Raw genomic sequence first — 20,380 nt, forward strand, 5'->3', positions numbered from 1 at the left:
CAATTCCACTGCACTCCTCTGTATCCTACTTCCTGGAGACTTCTTAAAAACAGAGATAAAGTTTGACCTACAAGTTGGAAAACTGGTGAAAATCACACTAGATTATCCTTTCCGCTATTCTTTACCCTATTTGTAAATAAAAGAAAATGGGATTTATTGCCAGATCAAAAGGCAGAAGGTTACGCCCTAAAGAATGTTGGAATGGTGTTATCTTAGGTTGAACAATTACCTTGTGATACATATTTTACTGAATTAAAAACAGGGAGACTTATTTCTTTATAAATATGCATAGGATCCATTGTGAGTACTCTTACACCAAGAAAGCCATTCTAACCAATTGGTTAATTATATTTAACGTTAATTATTAATATTCCCCAATGGAAGACCTCATTAATCTATAGTGCTGCACCCAAAACAAATGGCATTGTCAACTGTGATATTATGTTTATATCCTGCCTTTGCTCCATTAGCAAAGAACTAAGTAGAATTTTCTTCCTATTTTATCTCAAAAACATCTTCTGATGATATTAACTAGCTCAGCAACACCCAGTGGGCTTCATTGGCATATTTCATATTAATATACATTATCAATATATCAGACACATGTCCTTCCTAGTTGGTCAATGCCTCATGATAGCTGACAAGCAGCTGGGTCCAACAGCATTACAAGTGAATTCTTCCTTGCAGAAAGGAAGGTTTTCACCTGCCCTAAAGGAAGTGATGGTCTACCCCCTGCCCAAGAGGTGGATCCAGCAGTACTGGATGATTTCTGCTCAGTTTCCATTTTTCCCTTTGGGGAAAGTTGTTAAGAAGGTGCTAGGCCTATATCTCTGTAAGAATGAGATGTGTTTGGGTTCTCATAATAAAGAAATTTGTAATATTCTACATTTATATCAGCAATAAGAAATTATAACAAAGTAAGGTAAAAGGTAAAGGTTCCCCCACACATGCATGCTAGTCGTTTCCGACTCTAGGGGCTGGTGCTCATCTCCATTTCAAAGCCGAAGAGCAAGCGCTTGTCCAAGGACGTCTCCATGGTCATGTGGCTGGCATGACTAGACGCCAAAGGCGCACGGAACGCTGTTACCTTCCCACCGTAGTGGTCCCTATTTTTCTACTTGCATTTTTATGTGCTTTCGAACTGCTAGGTTGGCAGAAGCTGGGACGAGTAACACACTCACTCTGTTACGCGGCACTCGGGATTTGACCCGCCAAACTGCCGACCTTCTGATCGACAAGCTCAGTGTCCTAACCCACTGAGCCACCACGTCCCCTGTAACAAAGTACAGCTAATCTATTCTCCAATACATGTTCTATACCTACCTCAGTTATGATTTTCCAAAATAGAATACATTGATTTATTGTTCCACTTTCCACAATAATTAGCCTTTTCTCCTTTTGAGTACAGATAAAGGTGGTCCTCACTTAACCACCGCTTGTTGAATGACTATTCAAACTGATGATGGTGCTGAACAAGTGGCACTATGACTGGTCCTTGTGCTTAAAATGATTACAGTGTGACAATGAATGCAAGCTGGGGGCCCTCGGCAATCAAAACACAATTACAATGTCTGAGCATCCCATGATCACATAATTGCCATTTGTGATCTTCTTTGCTGGCTTCCTAAAGCAAAGTCAATGGGGAAGCCAGAGGAGGAAGCAAATGGTGACCACTTGATATTATGCTTAACAAAGGCATGGGACTTCTTAATAAGGGTAACCGGATGTACCATCATTTCCATCACTAAGCATTGTAGTCTCCTGACATCATGCTTTATGACTGCGTCACTTTGTGACAGAAATTCGCTACCAATTACTTTGGTTAAGTGAAGACCATCTATATGGTCTATGCTGATAATGATGCGTTAACATGACAATTTCTGGCATAAAAACCTACAATTCACTATTATTATTTCTAGTGTTAACAATTGTGCTTTAAATGTTGGTGAAGAAAAATCTGATCAGATGACTGGAGAAATCTAATTTCTAGCCTGCATGAATGCAATGGTCACTGAGTGAATTTAGACCAGTCTCTTTTTTCTCCCCAAACTATTGCAGAGAATCCTTACTGTGAAAATGAAATAAGAGGTATCCCCTACACATACCACTTTGAGCTCCTTACAGAAAAAGCAAGATTAAACCAGACCAAAAGGATGCTTAAGAAAATATGAAAATATTTACTACACATGGTTAAAAAAAATGAATGTTTTACCTTAGCACTTTTCCTTGGCTTAGACTCAGGTTTTGATAGAGCAGGTTTCTAGAAAATATTTACACAGAATGCAACCATTAGCATAGGTACTAAGAAACATTAAGTTACTCCTTCTCCTTTCCTTCTTATTGTGATAAGAAAAGAGCTGATGTCTGTAAACCCACTTCGCCTTTGTAAAAATTAGTTCCTATGCCTTATTCAGAAACATTTTATGTTTCTTTTCCTATAAATTATAAATGTACTGCAAGAAACTCTTCCTGGTAATCTGAATTAGATATATTATTTTCTCTTTCTAGTTTAAAAATACTATTTCCTGTAAAAAGAAAAAAAAAATGAAGCCCCTATCAACAAATATTTATCAGATTAGTCATTGCTGGTATTAATTGATTAGTTATGAATGAACCTGGACTTAACAAATCAAATTTAATATGATCCAAATTTAATATGACCTGCAATGTCTTCCATATATCCTGAAAATTGTGTCCAGCCAGATGACCTGTGTGAATGTTCATGTCCCAGTGTTATGCCTAGGGTTACATTATGCCCACAAGAACTTCTCATGGTACCCACAAGAGTATTTCTTGAAAGAGATGGGTGGAACATGAATATACCGAATATGTCTGTGTGTGTCTTCTTGAGAGTAAGAGGATTTTAACTTCTTTTCTTCTTTTAAGCTTCTTTGAAAATTGAGCTAGCCTGAGCATTTTCTTTCTTTGGGACTATTTTCCCAAACATTTCTAAAGTACAGACTGGCTCAGGCACCCAGAAAAGCTTTATCTCACGAACCGGCAGCTTGCTTAGTGGCTCTGTATCAACTCGGGTGGGAATGGGGGCACTTGAAACCAAGGGCTGGGAGACAACAGAACTATGGAATCAACTGCCAACGGAACTCCGGACTGCCCCCGACCTTCGTTCATTTCGCCGGGACCTAAAAACCTGGCTCTTTGAGCTATCTGGTCTGGACTGAGGGGTTTAATGTTTTTAAATTGTGATTTTAATATTTTGCGGCTAGACTTAATTTAATTTTAATTTTACATTGTATTGTTTTTAAATTTTCCCTTGTAAACCGCCGAGTCCTTTGGGAGTAGGGCGGTATATAAACCGAATAAATAAATAAATAAATAAAATTGCCAACAATTATTTTTATTAAAAGGAGCGGGAAAGAAAAGTAAAAATTGGTTTGGTTTGATGCTGCCACTTAAGGCCAAAAGGCAAAGCAGGGAACAAGAAGAAAGAAGAAAGAAACAAACAAGACAGAAGGAGTTTATTATGAATGAGTTTTTCACAAAATGCTGTGGGTAGACAGATCTCTGAGACAACTATATTCTATTTTCTTGTCCTACAGCTATTGGACTGAGCTGGCCATCAAATCTACACAAACAACCAAGGGTTCCCGTAGAGTCAAAAGGGTAAGGGACCTCTGTTCTAGCCTTTGGGTAGCGATACCTTCCATCAAAAGAAAGAAAATTAATTTGGAGCTTAGGAAGAAAGGCAGTAAGAAATGTAACTTTTTGCAAATCTTAAGAAACAATATTGATTAAATGTGTAGGAGAGTTTGTATTTGTCCAATCAGTTGTGCTCCGCATGTATATTTACAGATGCAGTAAATGTTATAACAGTGTCCTAGATATCCAGTGTTCTCAGCTTCAAAATAAACTTCAACTGTACAAAGCTGCTTTGGGGCTTTCCAATGTTCCTGGAAGTGAAAAATGCAGCAATCCTTGGTTATTTCAGATAAGAATTAATCTACATTATCCTCTCTTGTGGGTAATTTTAAAAAAAAGAAATTAAGGTATTATTTTACCTATCTTCATATGGCATAACCAATACTTGCATGGATTGGATTAAGAAATATTGGGGCTTCATATTTACAGAAAAACTCTTATAAATACTTACAGCTGATAATCTTGCAGATCGTCTTGTTGGCTATAAAACAGAAATAAAATTTCTTTGTAGATTCATGGTACTACCGTAGGTAAAAGGGGATTGAGGGTGGTGGTGGTTGTCATTCATTTGCCAATAAAATATACATCAAAAGCAGAAGCCTTTCATATCTTATGCTAAAGTATTTACATTTTGTGGAATTACTTTAGATACGTGCAATGTACTTAAGTAGCATAACTTAATTGTTACACTTGGAAATATTATCTTCCTTTTTTTCTCCATTGTAATGGAAATATTTTGTGGTGGGATGAGGGCTAAAGATTTGGCAGATTATACTCCAAAGTAGAGTGTAAATCAATAGTACTTTCAATTTGGTAGCCAAATAATATTCACTATGTGACTTCTGGAGCTTTCTAAAATTACAAATAACATATATTAATGTTCCAATACAAGATAATATACAGGTAAATATCTTGCATAGCTAAACCAACCTTCCCCTCCCAACCTGGAGCACTCCAGATGAGATCAACTACAACTCCAGGAAGCACAGTTGTAGCCCAACGTAACTAGAAGGCATTAGATGGTAGAAGGGTGAATCCAGATAGACATACAGATAGACAAACGGCTGAAATATAATTTTTTTATGTCATAGTCTAAACCAGCCGGCCCACTGCTCACACAGCTCACTTCTGTACCAGCCACAGCGTGATAGTGGGCCACGGCCCAGTGGTTGAGGATCCCTGTTCTATACAGCACTGGTTATTAATATTTGGTGCTTGTGACAATAGACATTAATATTTTTGTTTGATTTATTATTTCCTTTAGAATACAGCCTATAAACTTGAAAAATTCTAACTGAAAGCTGATATTACATGTAAACTTACATTGAAAATCTTCGGAAATCAAAAATTTCATTAAATGAAAAATGAGACAGGAGAATTTTAAGAGATTTAGGACCTTAGAATATTGAGCTCCAGAAATAAAGGCTAAATACCATATTACGAATCTGGATCACTTGATTCTTTTTTCTTCCATTTTAACAAAAAATATGGATATGTACTATTGGTAAAATAACATTTTTATACTAATGCTATACATGGGAGAGAAGACAAGCTCATATCCAGCTGGAAGGTGTTACCATGTCCTGTTGCATTGCCTAAATGACAGCTTTCATGTTGCCTCTGAATAAGCAAATGAGGGAATCAATGTTAGTGCAACACCTGTGCCAATGATAAGGGTCATGTGAAACACCAAAATGAATGAGGGGATATTGTCGTAAGAGTCACTGTCTTCTGCTATGCTTCTGGTTCCTGAATGTGCTAATGTCAGAAACAACATACTGCTGCAGAAGCCACTGGTCACATTTCAGAATATTTTTTATGGTATACTGCAAAGAATTTGGTACTTTGGGCTTTGTTGTCCCAACTTATTTGCAGCACTGAAATATTCATTTGTGGAAGAATTTGCTTGTTAATATTGGAAAAGATCACTGGAGGCACCATTCCCCAGGATTTAAAACTCTCTTTTTCTCAATCTGTCACCTCAAAGCCTTCTAAGTCGCATTCACAGAGTAGGACTAAAAATGCAGACTGAAACTTGAAATTCAGGTCTGCCAACCAAGGGTTTTAAACTTCCTTGATATGTTAAAAATGATATTACGTAGATGGATGCCTTTCAGATTTGTGGGGAATTTTTGTGAATTGTAGCCATCAACCTAGAATAGGTTGTTACAGATCTTACCATTAACGTCTGAATTATATCTCTTATTTCTAAAATTAGATTAAATGTCTTGCTGTATTGCTTGTGTATAGAGCCATTCTTTCTAGAATAGGATGTGATTTTAGGACAATTATCCCAAGGACATCATTGCAAGTATCTATTCAATGCATTTCCCCTAAACATAATTAAAAAATTTTATTTCCTCATTTTCATTCATTATCTATAAAATAGACCACTGCCTTGGAAATGATTGCCTCTAACCTGCAGGAGGGACTATCCAGGAGGGGGCCTGCAGCATGATGGAGGGGACTTCTATTCTTACAAACCTGTTCCACGTATAGTGTTGTTAGGAAGGAGGCCTCTGCTTTTAATTCACATTAGAATTGCCCATTTTTTCCTAAGTCATTTTGAAAACCAGTTGAAGTTGAAGTGACAGTGTAAACAAATGTTTTACAAAATAAGGTAATCAATTAAATGTCCAATAGGTTGCCATCTTGGCAGCTATTCCAGTACAATACCCTAACATTTGTCCTTGTCAGTCTTTCCCCTTTTGGGTCTATGCAGCCACCAGATATGACAGATGTTCTACCAGTGGACTGATGCTGTATCAATTGCCCAGTTCTTAAAGTCACACAAATGTAAGATTCCTTTGAAAAATGCACTTTTCTTTCTAAATATGCATTTAAAACTAGCAGCATTCAGGGAAAAATTGTGTGCAAGCTTCTTTACTGTAATGAAAGTAACTATTACAGTTAATGGAGAGCCTATATTTACATAGATGTTTACAGTGAGGATCCTGTACCAGAAAAAGGATTATTATTTAATTGCAGCAAATTAATAATTGCTGCACTTAAATAATAATAATAATTGTTTAAAAAAACAATTTCCTAGTTGTGGCTAACTCGTAGACATACCAAAAGTAAAACAAAACCTTTCATCCTTCTGGATATACTGAAAATACATGCACACTATAACAATCCAGCTTAATCCAGTTAGCATCACAAATTTTTACATATTCCTACAAGTAACAATTTTTTTTTAAAAAAAATAATCCCTAGAGAACACTGGCTTGATTAAAAAGAGAGGCAATTCATGGTTAATTATTCAGGAAAGTTGCTTTGGTAAATTAAAATGTGCTTTCAAATTCTCAATGATTTTTTTTAAAAATAGAAAGCATGCATTCATTTCAGCTGATCTGGAAACATTTTCTTAGTATATCCTGTTCAAATATGCCCATTATCACTTTATTACTAACGGCAACATCCATCAAATGTTCTTTACTGAACCGTTAGTTCAAAAATAAATCTGTCATAAAATCTACTTTTATGGAACTAAATGAAAGTACAATCTAGAAAAAGAGCCCCAGTGAAACAAACAGGAGCTGTACTGATTTGTTCTCCGAATGTAAGGTTATAAAAAAATGTGATTAAAAAAAAATTAAGCAAATATTAATTAGGGCTTGTTTGATGTTCAGTCACTTGAATGGATTTCCTAGGAACTAGACGTACCGTATTCTTCACGGAGAAGAAATTATTTATGTTCTGATGAAGTTCCTTCTTAGCCCTACGAGGTATATGAGACTTAGAAAAGGATACCATATAGGTCAGGACTGTTTTTATTTTAACAGGTTCAATAACAGAAGTCTTGCACGTCTGAATGTGGTTCCCTTTATCTTCATATGAACCTGTAAGGACTTTGTGTGCAACGTTTCCTCAAGTTATTTCGAAGGCCTGGCTCAAGCCCTGCTTATTTAAGAAATGCCTTGGTAGCAGTTCTTTCTACTACCCTCAGGGCCATTCCCCTATTCCCTCTACACATCTTGTCAATAAGATCTTTTCCAAAATGAACTTTCTTAGTTGCCAAAGCATAACATGCAATATTTCAGAAGAAAAAGGGAACAAACATTGCACAGATGATCAAAATACGTCACTGTGTTACATACAAGCCTTTGTATTTTCCATAGAAAAGCTACTCAGGTGAGTATATAAAGTGATATTCCAACAGATATTAGTGCAGAAGATTCTTTTTTAGAAGGTTCTAGGTCAGTGTCGCCTGTACCCAACATCCCTACTTGTCTATTTATTATTTGTTTGTTTGTATCCCACTTTTATTATTTCTACAAATAACTCAAGGTGGTAAATATATCCAACACTCCTTCCTCCTAGGAGCAAGGCTAATCTTAACTTATGTTGGCCCTGCTGCAGAGTAAATACAATTGTACTGTAATACAAATACTGCTTAGTTCAAGATTGTCTTTTAATATTACTACTGCTCCTGCTATTCTTACCAAATGGAGCTTCTGTCTTATTTCCCTTAAAATCAATTTCATTTATAATTGGAAAACATGCAAACAAGTGCAATAGATTTATTCTTGGCAGAAGGGGCGGGGAGAAGTGGGGGGGGGAAATTCCTTTAAAAAAAGTGTGACAAACAGAAAAAAACTACTTCAAGGTATTTCTAAAATATGCCAATATGAGGGACAATTCTAAGTCTGCGAAGCAGATTCCTCATTTAAGGTGCTTCAGTTCACCAGTGGAGTGAACTAACTTTGTACCAGATGGGAATGAGTTCTCTTGCAGAGCAGACATGTCCTTGGAGATAAGAGCATTCTATCTCTCACAGGCTTATTTGCACATTTCTTCTATTTTTAAAATAAGGAAGTTATAATTTCAAAGGGGACTTATAAAGAGCAGCAGGTTACACTAAGACTTTAGAACTTGTGTATTCCATGCAAACATTAAAACAACTTGTGAACATGCAAGTGATTTTTAAGCAGTTGGCATTTGATCCTGTCCATACTGATGGACAGAGGCCTTAGCTTTGAGAGCTCTGCCACAGCCTAAACCCAAGTTATATTCAATCAGGCCATCGGACCTTCTGTCCAATCTTTAGGTAAAAAGGTTACACCTGAGTTGGTACCTTAGTTTGCACTATCTCATATTTGTATGCAAAGAATCTCTACAGGACAATATAAAGGGGTTTGGTTTTGTTTCACATGTCATGGCACACCTGGGCATGAGGGCATCCAGTCAAAGCTGTGATCTGGTATATGAGGCTATGATTGCCTTTAACTCTCTTAACTTTTTCTCTATTATGAATTAAGCTTCTTTGGGCAGCCTTACTGAATTTCAGTCACTGGAGCAACATGACTTGTGGAGGTTTGTACTGCCAAAGGTGTCCGCCTGACATGTGGAAATTATTGAAGAAGTTCTTCCTGCCTGGGAAAGAAATTATCTCTCAGTGTGCCCATTAACATAGCGGAAGAACTTTGAAAGGCCATCTGGGAACAACTGTTATAGCAAACGTAACTGACAAAACATTAAGCTTATTCCTGGGCATCTATTCCTAACCAAAATGATAAAAGATAAACTTACAACGCCGCACCTGACATTTCAAACTTCCATCATAACATTGCACAGAAGTTTCTAAGGAGCATGTTTTGTCATTCCTCACTCCTTTGCATCAGGCTAAAAACCAGGAGACTGTCAATCAGGCTTGGCCAACAAGCTGGTTGGCCAATTCCTGTTGCAACCAATAGGTCAATATTTGTTGATCCTAAAAGAAGCACTCTGCCCTTGCAAAATCCTGTGACTTCCTGATTCACAGAGACATGCAGGTACTACCCAATCAATCAGACACTGTGATACTAAACAAGGATATTGTTTATGAAAATGTTATGTTTCAAGGAAGAGGATTTTCTTAAATATACAAAATATATGAAGTGTTAACCAGCTGTCATGAAAGCACCACTACACTTTATTAGATAGACTGACTATCGCCACAGAGGAATGTAATTGTTTTTGTCTTTATTATCTTGCCATCAATAAAAGAAAGAATTGAAAACAATCAGACTTGCCTCTTGTTTTGTTATTTTTGCCGCATCCTTGGCTTCAGCACCCTCTGGGGACTAGAAATAAAATGATACGATTAAGTATACTGCATTCTCCTTAGTTAAAACAGACAGTCAGAAATATAGAACCAAATGGAAATCTTATAGGTTATACTATTTCAATAAAAAAGACAATAAGATTTAATTCCATCCTAATGAGTCAGAGATCACCTGAGCATTAGATTATTATAATCTGAAGTGTTTTGAAGATATAAATATTCACAACGGATTAACAATTTTCTATTTTAACAAATATTTCTTTAAAAAAGACTAAGGAGTGCTTTTAAGTAGAACCATTGAGTTACATGTGTTATATTCTAGTTTACTTTTCAGGTCAAATGAAAATGAAAAGAAAATCTATAATCCAATTCTGATGAAGATACTAAAACACAGAAGTATAACTATTTGTCTCCCATCCAGTCCTCAATAATGGAAACAGACAATATATCTTATTAGTAATACTACAAATTAAAATCTGTGGTAAGAGAAGAAAACCTTATTTTTTTTCTTGAAGGAAAATTAAGTTTAGTTTAGTAGGACTCATTTCAACCAGGTGTATTTAAATCTAAATTCTTACTGGTAGAATAATGTTGCTTGGCTTGGATATTTTATAAGAATCTTTTGATGTTTAGGTGAACAATTCAAACTTCCAAAACTCTTATAAATAAATAAATATACATAATATTGCACTAAAACCATTTCAAAGCAGCAAAAAATGAGACACTAGTAAAGCCTCATCCGGACCTATGTCCCGTATGTAAATGGTACAGGAGGATCTACACAGCAGTTTGGAATATAATTTCAACACAGAATCAGCTAGGCAGGAAAGGGCATCTGCAGCAAGAGTAACTGGATTCCAAATGGGTGACATGATGGGACAGAGTATGTACAAGTAGTCCTCATTTAGCAATTCCCACATTTAGTAACCATCCAGTTACACTGATAATGAAAAAGTAACTTTGCGACCAGTCCTTGTATTTGTAACCTTTTCAGATCTGTAAAACAAAGAAGACTGTAAAATCATGAAGCTTCACTTAGTGACCAACAAATTGCCAATCCTAATTGAGGTTACTAAATGAGAACTACCTGTGTAAAAGGGGCAGCCTACAATCACCTGGTCATTTTGAAGCACTGACCATTGCTGTAAACATTTCTTGGGGCAGGAAAACATAGGTATAGGGCTTCCCAAACAATGCCTTTATCACACGTATTTTTTATGGAATAGAAATAAAGAACAAAATAAAAAAAAGATAATTGATTTCCACAGTTCATGTCTTAGTTGGCTTTTCCAGGTTTCTTATAGTTGCTACAGACAAATTAAAACAGGCTTCACCACATAATGCCATGTAATATATTGGAACTACAACTCCCAGAATTCAACAACTAGAGCATGTCTATAACTGCAGCATTATAATACACCGCACCTGATGGGTTGTCCTAACTAGGACAGAGACTATTACACAAACTGTATTCCAGCAATCTCCAAGCTCCTGAAAATAAATAATGGCAGGTATTATTCCAGTAGTTCACACAGCAACTAAATTTGTTATAAATGGAAGGCAAAGCAAGGTATTTAGCTGGCAGCTTGTCTTGCTATGGTCCATGGGGTTGCAGAGTCAGGCATGACTTAGCAACTGAACACCAACAAACTAGTATCCATTTCCATTTAAAAAAAAATAAAATCCCACATTGGCTACTTGAAATCCCAAACCAACCAATGGTCTACCGGGTGGACTCTCCCCAAAATTTAAAGCAAGCGACATTTTCCCCCCACAACAACCAATAAAAGATTTCTCATCCATAATTTGTTACAGATTGCTAATAATGAGTCTTCTGGCAAAAAACGGGTTTCAACTGGAAATGCTTTGATGACAATCCAATCTGACACTGCAGTGCCTCAGTTGGATCAAAACACATCTGATGAATTCCTCTACTGGTAGTCCTTGACTTATGACTGGCCATTAGCAAGTATTCGAAGTTCTAATGGACCCCCAAAAGTTCTGAAGTTCTGACAGCCCTCCCCTCCCCATGACATTTTAGGCATTTAGAAATTCTGATATTACCACCATTTGCAGCATCCTGTAGTCATGTGATCACAATTTACTTTTTTTTTTTTTAAAAAAAAGGCATTTACTTCAGCAATGGGTTTGCTCAACGACTGCAGTTTACTTAATGACTGCCACAGAAAAGGTCATAAAATCAGGTCAGTCTCATGAGTGCTATCTTCACTCAAAACTATTCTCACTGCTTTATGCCTTTATTCCAAGTAAATGTGCTAAAGAAAAGAGGTTCCAGCTTTATGTCTCACTGGGTGAATCATTTAGCTACAAGCAAGAATGTAATCTTCAAGAAAAACCCTTCCGCTAATAAAGAATGTGCTGTGTACGATTATGCTTCTCTGTACGATTATGCTTCTCTCTGTGTGTGTATGTATGTATGTGTGTGTGTGTGTGTGTGTGTGTGTGTTTGTGTATGTGGTGTGTCTACATTTTATTTTTTTAAATTATCCATTTTTAAACCATTTGTTTAAACTTTATTAAATTCATGAATCTTAATAAGAATAATGGAAGAAACAGAATGTTTTAAATTAAGCTATATCAGCACATTGCTGAAGCCTAAAAACGTAAAGCCAAACAACTTTATACAATTTATAAAATATATGCTAAATCAATTAAGAAGCTTGTAGTACAATACCCTGGGCTGGCTAAGTCTCACCCACCCACCCCCAACCCCCACCAGAAGAGAAGGTCTTTTCACCACGGGAGGCATTTCAGATTTGATAAAGAGGGTCACTGTGAAAATGCAAAGAGACGGTATGGTCTTCCCTCTTCCCAAGCCTCAAACTAATAGTTGTGCTAAGTTTGAGGATTCTCTGTACCATCTGAGGTTCTTCCTGGGTTTGTTTTTTTTTGGTGGTTTTTTTTTTTGCAGGCAGCAACATCTGCAGATCAAAATCTATTCAGGGAACGCTTGAACCAGTGGAAAAGAAGCTGAGGAAGAGAATATCAACTCCATGATAGACTGTTTAATGCAAGGATTAACAATTTAAAGCCTTGCATTGTTGCAAATGTTTGGTGCAAATGTCAAAGTTGAAGGCTGGGAACTGAAGGAGGTGAAGGGTGAAATTGGATTCTCCAAGACTATCTTATCTAATTGTAAATTATTCTTTTGTTGTATCTCCTGAATTTAAATGCAATGTTGCTATGGGCTGGTGATGAGGCAAAATGTATTGATAAGCCTTGCCTTATTAACTGCTTCAATTACCATTCCTGCTGACTGAAGAGAAAATATTCCCAAATCAGGCCAAGAGCTGAGTGAAATTGTATTTGTGGAAAAATGGTTTTAAAAATGTAATTGTCATTTATCTGACCACCGTTTCATTCTCTTCAACCAGCAGGTCCAAGAGAATACTTTAGATTTTTGTACCCTACAGTTAAAAAAAAAAGTCTTCATTTATAGTTTTACTTTGTTCCTTTCATTCCTTTCATAATTGCAAAATTAAAACGGCTCGCAAGGTGTCATCTGGCACAAATTTATTTTGTCAACTTGGTTTGACATATTACTTTTTCAAAAGCAGGCAGAACATCTAAAGGCAGTATGTGATCTAAAGATTTCCAAGGTATAGTATCTGCTTCAAAAAAAATTCATTACAAAGATTGTACTTTATGTATATATACTGTGTGTGTATGCATATGCTACAGGACATATCACAAAACAGATATGGTCCCAACAATCTCATTTTGACATTAATGAAAAAATGCTTGTTAACATGGCAGGGTGGAGTTCTGTGTTACCTAAACACCCCAATTCAGTCAGCCTCTAAAAGTTTTAGCTGAGACCTCTCTAGGACAGTTTGGGGTCAAACTACCCTTATTTAAGCAGCCATGTCATACAAACTCTACAAAGATTGGGACTGTCAGCCCTAATTATCACAAGAAAAATAAATTAGAAGCATTTCAAGCACATCATAGCTCCATGATGGAAGGCAATCAAATTATTGATATAAGTTCCAAGTAATGAAAGTTTTCTCCACCCTTGTTTGTGCAATCAAATTATTGACTTAAGTTCCAAGTAATGGTTCATCTTTAAAGATTTCCATTGTGATAAAAGAAAGTGTTTACATTCTACAATTCCTTCAGAATTCTCTACTATGTCTCATATCATTCTAAGGGAGCCTTAACCCTCAGATCCAGTTTGATGGGTGTGGTGTGTAGAGGAGCTGCAAATGAAGACTTGCAATGCCCCCTTTTGTATGTGGAATACCACTTGAGGTTCCCAAGATAAAAGCTAATGACTGCATTCACAGATAATGCTAAACCAAGATGTTTTAACTATGTTTTTTTTAAATGAACCAGACTTCATCTCATAGATTTATTGGGCAAACTCATATATTAGCTAAATGAGAACAGTTCATAAACAATATAGAACCACATTTTAATGTTTATAACTTGCGAAAGAACTATATTTTTAATGTTCATTTTAGTCTAGCTGACTATGCAATGAACCATAACTATACAGTAATAATAATAAGCAAAGGTAGTACCAATAGTAATAGGCACCTTGGGTGCAATCCCAAAACAACTGGAACACCACTTGGAACACCTCTGGCCTCGACAGAATCACAATCGGACGACTGCAAAAGCAGCTTTACTCAAAGCAGCTTCCATCCTTTAACACCATACCTTTAACAACATCAGACACCCACATCTGCCTATCCCAGGTCTTTGGGAAAGACTCAACAGGTGGATAAAAATGCCAAATCCAGTCTGAACACATAGCTGTCTGTACTATGAACTATAATAATAGTCTATTGATTAGGTATAAAATTTATTGAATATGTCAAGTTAAAATGTTATCTCGTATCCCAAACTGATTTAAGACAGTCCAAAATTCTCCAGAAAAACAATTCTGATGCAAGATGTTCCCAGAAAGCCTACATAATAGGTATAGAGATCAGTTCCAAGTAATAAAAAAAAAATTACTGTCTCTATTGTGCCAAAAATCGCCATTTCTATTCCACTGCCAGTTTTTACGCTATTTTCTTTTGTGGTACAAATCATGAAAAGGCTTGGTTTCAAACAAGAGTTCTTATTTTATGCAGTAATAAATCTATATTGTTTTCATTAATTTTATAACACATTACTGACATACTCATAAAGACCTTGCACTTGGCAATCCAGATGTCTGGCATGATACAAGAGAGATTAGCCACTTCTGGAAAATCAAGAAAATAATTTCGAACCCTGAATAAAATCATTGGGATTATATAGTTTTTAATTATCTTTAATTAATTAGTTCTAATACATTTGAAGGATATTTTTACAAAATACGTAAACTGAATTTGTAGTCATCAGCCTGAGTTTGGCAGATTGAAAATTATACAGTTTCAATAACAGTTTTAGATATTTTCAGACCAAACTGTGTTAGAATGGCTACGCTAGAACTAAATACTATATATTTGTAAATCCAATAAGGTTATACCCAGTTAATTGCTCTTTGTTGCCTTAAAATGCATTTTTTAAAAAAAATATGAACCCCCAAAGACAAGAGTAAATATGTTTTTGAGGATATACAATTTTGTAATCTTAGGAAAAAAATATTTATATTCTATCCATCCATCCACCCACTCACCCTCCTACTGTACCTACCAATGAGTCGTGCAGAATCGAACCATCGGCCCATCTTGTCTAACGGACTATCAAACAAGTCACCTGGATTCATTTAGGAAGTTCAGAATCCTGAACAAGGAAATATTCACTTTCCTCTGTTGCTTCCCAGCAACCAGCACCTAAAGCATTCAGGAGGTAATAATAATTGAGCCAGCACCATTAGCTTACTGATAGCCTGGTACTTCATGAATCTGTCCAGTTCCCTTCCAAAATCATCCGAAGTGGCTGCCACTAGCACAACTGGTAGCAATGAATTCCAGTTTAAGAGAGTGTGGCATGAGAAAGTATTTCTTTCTGTCCATCCTGAATCTATCCACAAACCCTTCTGTTTCCTAGCAGGAGTCATCTTGCATCAGTTCCCTAACCTTTAAAATGACTCTTTCTCTATGTCTATTATAACAGTAAACAATTAAAAAAATATCTGACCCAATCATTATGTACTTTTTCCAATTGTGTTTCAAAAATCCATAGGGTGTGTTGCAGTGGGTTGATTCATTCTTTTATTTTTGTTGTTGTTGTTAAGACAACCAAGTTAAAAGCCTGAAGAACACAAAGATTAAGACAAATAGCTCTCTAGCTCTTGTGGCCTACAAAAGGCAACACACAACCAATGGTCATGGCTTACTTCTTTTATGCTAACTTCGTATGCTGTGTTATTTTTCTACAGTGGAATAAAGTTATTATTAAATATTTAACAAACTATAATGCAAGGAAATGCAAGTGCATTTATGCTCTAAGAATACATGCTAGAGTCAGAGGAAGGCTCTGAGGAGTTCCAAGACTTACAGATGGACAAGGAACCTGGCCCCTCTACTTGCGCTCAGGCTGAGACACACCTGTGCTGGGAACCTGAATTGGACAGTGATAAAGAACAGCTGGGACAAATCCAGGATGCACGAAAGCGCAGGCAAGAGAAGCGAGTAGGACAGAGGAATGCAATGGGGCTGCTCCAAAGGCAAAGGAAAAGGCATTAGGAAGCCATGCCTTGGTTGAATTATAAAAGGGAAGGTGTAGGAGGTGCTGGTTGCTTCATTTTCACATACACCTCCAAAAAATACATGCACTTGGGAATGAACAACAACAGTCCTGGTCTACTTCAGGGTCCCCAACCCTCAGTCCGTGAACCAGTACCTGTCCGTGGCATGCCAGCAACCGGTCTGCACAAACAAGGAAAACCCCATCCACAGGATACAGGCAGCACACAAAACCACGCCCCCTTCGGTACGCAGAAAAACCTCTCTCCACATAACCAGTCCCTGGTGACCAAAGGGTTGGGGACCTCTGGTCTACTTAATATCCAGAGACACAAGGTCCAATTTCCTTCCAAGTCTATCCTCAGGATCAAGAACAGCTTGATATGACCCAACAATCTCAAAATATGGTTGCAACTGCAGCTCCTAAAATTTTCATCCTAACCACACATTGGCTGGAAATTCTGAGACCCGCAGTTCTGATATATTGGGAATGAATCAAGATAAAAGAAAAGTACTGTACATGGTGAATCAGGTAGACCAGGTGTCCCCAACCTGTGGGCTGCAACCCACTACCGGGCCATGGCCAATGCACGCACTCCTCCCAATCGCATTAGCACTGCCAAGTATCGTGCAGGCGCTAGCCACACCCTGAGTATTGCACAGGCGCTAGGCCCACCTGAGTGTCATTCAGGCACTAATCCCACCCCCAACATCACGTGCACACTTGCACCGCCATTTGCGTTGCGCACATGGCCCCATGCCTTCTCCTTCCTTTCCCTCCGGGCCACCAACCTAGAGAGGTTGGGGACCTCTGAGGTAGACAACTGGAATGAGGGCAACCCTCTGATGGTAGCTTTTAATTATACTTAATCATCAGACGGAGTAATTGCTATTGGTTTATTTTTTTTTATTCTTGTCCTGGGTATTATACAAATTCCAATCCCAATAGAACTGGAGGTGAAATAAATTCTAAATGAAGATCAAAATAAGAGTTTATAAAAATTTATTGATGTTAACGTAGATTGAATCATTAAAGTAATATGTTTCAATTAAGGTTGCAACCCATTAAATCAGGATTGCAACTCCATTAAACAAATTGTTAATCACACAAAGGATGAATTCTTATTGTATCAAACAAATGTGCATACAAATAAAAAGTAAAAACTCACTTTCCTATGAATTTCAAGCCTTTTCAATAGATAGAAAAGCTTTTTCTGACTTAATACAAGACAGCTGTGGCGGTGGGGAAAACTAAAATACAAAACTATGTTCTGTCTCTAAAAAAACATTGCCTGGTCCTTCATGATGTAAATTATTTCAAGAATACTGCAATCTCCTACATCAGTGTTGGTGAACCTTTTAGAGACCAGGTGCCCAAACCGCAACCCAAAACCCACTTATTTATCACAAAGTGCCAGCATTGTGGTGCCCTTGGGGAGGGGCAGGGAGTGCCGCCTCTGGCACACAAAAACCAGGGGCGCAAAAATGGGCCACCATGCTGCAAGGCGCAAAAATGGCTGCTGCGATGGCGCGGGGTGCAGATACAAGGCGCTGCACCACATAAGAACGGGGCAAGGTTAGTGAGCATCACGCAGGCCCTAGCCCCACCCCATTTGCAGCACGTGTGTGCTCACGGCCCCATGTGTGCATGAGAAGTTTCTGATGGTCACCAGAAAATGTCATGTTAAGAGATGAAAAGATGATGATTAAGTTTGATTTCAAGAACAGAAAGAAGAATAGCAGAAAAATTAAGAGAATAGATGCAAAAGAAACATGGGAATGTTCACTTATCAACTAAAATAGCATTAAGTAAATTGTTATTATTTTATAGGTTTTTGTGTTGTGTTTTCTGTTCATTGTTTTCATATATTGTAAGCCATCCAGAGTCACAAGACTCAACAGAATATAATGGTTAGCAATAACAAATTACAGTGCCACCTTATTATTTTATACTCCTCCTCCCTTCTCAATGCATTTGCTTTATTTTCATTTAGTTCAGACTGCAAGCCTGAAGAGCGAGAACACACTAATTACAGGGCAAGGGATTTATTGTTTGGGGGAATTGTGTATTTTGATCAAATAGAGCAGCAAAAAGATAGAGGCCAACTAAAGACTGCACACAGGGTTGGCTACTATCTGATATGACTTTGTTTCAAACTGTGTTAACTTTATATTTGTTCTCATATCAGTATTTTTATTATAACAAGATAAACATGGCAGGAGAGAAAATATAACAGATAATGCTAACATTCTCTAATTTTTCTGGAAATATTTAATTCCTAGCACAAGAAGAGTAACAAGTGTGCTCCATGAATAATCATTCTAACAATGTGATGTATAGAATTGAAGAAATATAAACCAACAATAGAAATAGTTATTGCCTCCATATTTTTCCTGTTGGTTTACTGGAAACATCCAGTCAGCTAGAAAGAGAGCAATAGTTTGATGGATTGATTTAATCCAGCAAGGCTGTTTGTCTATATTTCAGTTGTACCCACTTTAAGCTCAGTTATTTAAATTGATGTCCCTTGGAAGACTCTACAAATCCCTAATTCATGAACTTCATTATCATTACATAGAACATGTGATAGAACTTTTGAATGTCTCATGACATCATTTATGAGGGGGAAAATTGCTATCATTCAGAAGTTTTTTTTATAGCAACCTTTCCTTACTTCATCGGGAGTGAAAGATTTCTGCTTACAGGTATTCATGGTCAAAGACTTTCTGTGTTTTCCCAATTGTGATCTGTGCAATGTGATCATATTACCTATTCCTGATGTCAGATTTTTCCATAAATTGTGAAATTAATATTAGTTAATTATTAGTAATCTCATGGCACTTTCACTTCTCCCAGTTTGCCTTTCGCTGGGTATTTGGTATGAATACCCAATGAATGTTTGCTCTGATCCTTTCATCAACATCTTGCAACTGCAGTAACTAACTGAAGTAAGAAATAGGGAATAGTTATTTTGTTCAAAGCGATTGCTTTCAAGTTAAGGGCACACTCAAGGATACAGGATTAATATTTCAACTTGAGACAGGTAGATATGTAAATCTAAAAAAGTATACTCAATGTATTGCATCAGATCCTTTCAATAAATCAAAATGAATTTTACTCATTTTATGCAGGGAGATCTAAGCACATATAGGGACAGTGCAAAACCTTAAGATTCAGCCAAACATTTTGCTTGGAAGCTACAGGGAGTGCAGAATTATTAGGCAAATGAGTATTTTGACCACATCATCCTCTTTATGCATGTTGTCTTACTCCAAGCTGTATAGGCTCGAAAGCCTACTACCAATTAAGCATATTAGGTGATGTGCACCTCTGTAATGAGAAGGGGTGTGGTCTAATGACATCAACACCCTGTATCAGGTGTGCATAATTATTAGGCAACTTCCTTTCCTTTGGCAAAATGGGTCAAAAGAAGGACTTGACAGGCTCAGAAAAGTCAAAAATAGTGAGATATCTTGCAGAGGGATGCAGCACTCTTAAAATTGCAAAGCTTCTGAAGCGTGATCATCGAACAATCAAGCGTTTCATTCAAAATAGTCAACAGGGTCGCAAGAAGCGTGTGGAGAAACCAAGGCGCAAAATAACTGCCCATGAACTGAGAAAAGTCAAGCGTGCAGCTGCCAAGATGCCACTTGCCACCAGTTTGGCCATATTTCAGAGCTGCAACATCACTGGAGTGCCCAAAAGCACAAGGTGTGCAATACTCAGAGACATGGCCAAGGTAAGAAAGGCTGAAAGACGACCACCACTGAACAAGACACACAAGCTGAAACGTCAAGACTGGGCCAAGAAATATCTCAAGACTGATTTTTCTAAGGTTTTATGGACTGATGAAATGAGAGTGAGTCTTGATGGGCCAGATGGATGGGCCCGTGGCTGGATTGGTAAAGGGCAGAGAGCTCCAGTCCGACTCAGACGCCAGCAAGGTGGAGGTGGAGTACTGGTTTGGGCTGGTATCATCAAAGATGAGCTTGTGGGGCCTTTTCGGGTTGAGGATGGAGTCAAGCTCAACTC

The 20,380-nt window shown here is 37.3% G+C and overlaps 1 protein-coding gene across 3 annotated transcripts in view; it reads right to left on the reverse strand.

Moving 5' to 3' along the window:
• Positions 1 to 20,380, reverse strand: part of HMGN3 (high mobility group nucleosomal binding domain 3) — a 33,624-nt gene that overhangs the window by 2,527 nt on the left and 10,717 nt on the right. For all 3 annotated transcript variants that reach the window (XM_083377729.1, XM_083377728.1, XM_083377727.1), the window contains exons 2-4: positions 9,672 to 9,722; positions 4,109 to 4,138; positions 2,213 to 2,260 (exon numbers count right to left, since the gene is read on the reverse strand). In XM_083377729.1, the coding sequence (XP_083233855.1) occupies positions 2,213 to 2,260; positions 4,109 to 4,138; positions 9,672 to 9,722 (129 nt within the window). The remainder of the gene's footprint in view (positions 1 to 2,212; positions 2,261 to 4,108; positions 4,139 to 9,671; positions 9,723 to 20,380) is intronic.

The sequence above is a fragment of the Vipera ursinii genome (assembly GCF_947247035.1).
Source record: "Vipera ursinii genome assembly, chromosome: 1".
NCBI lineage: Eukaryota > Metazoa > Chordata > Lepidosauria > Squamata > Viperidae > Vipera > Vipera ursinii.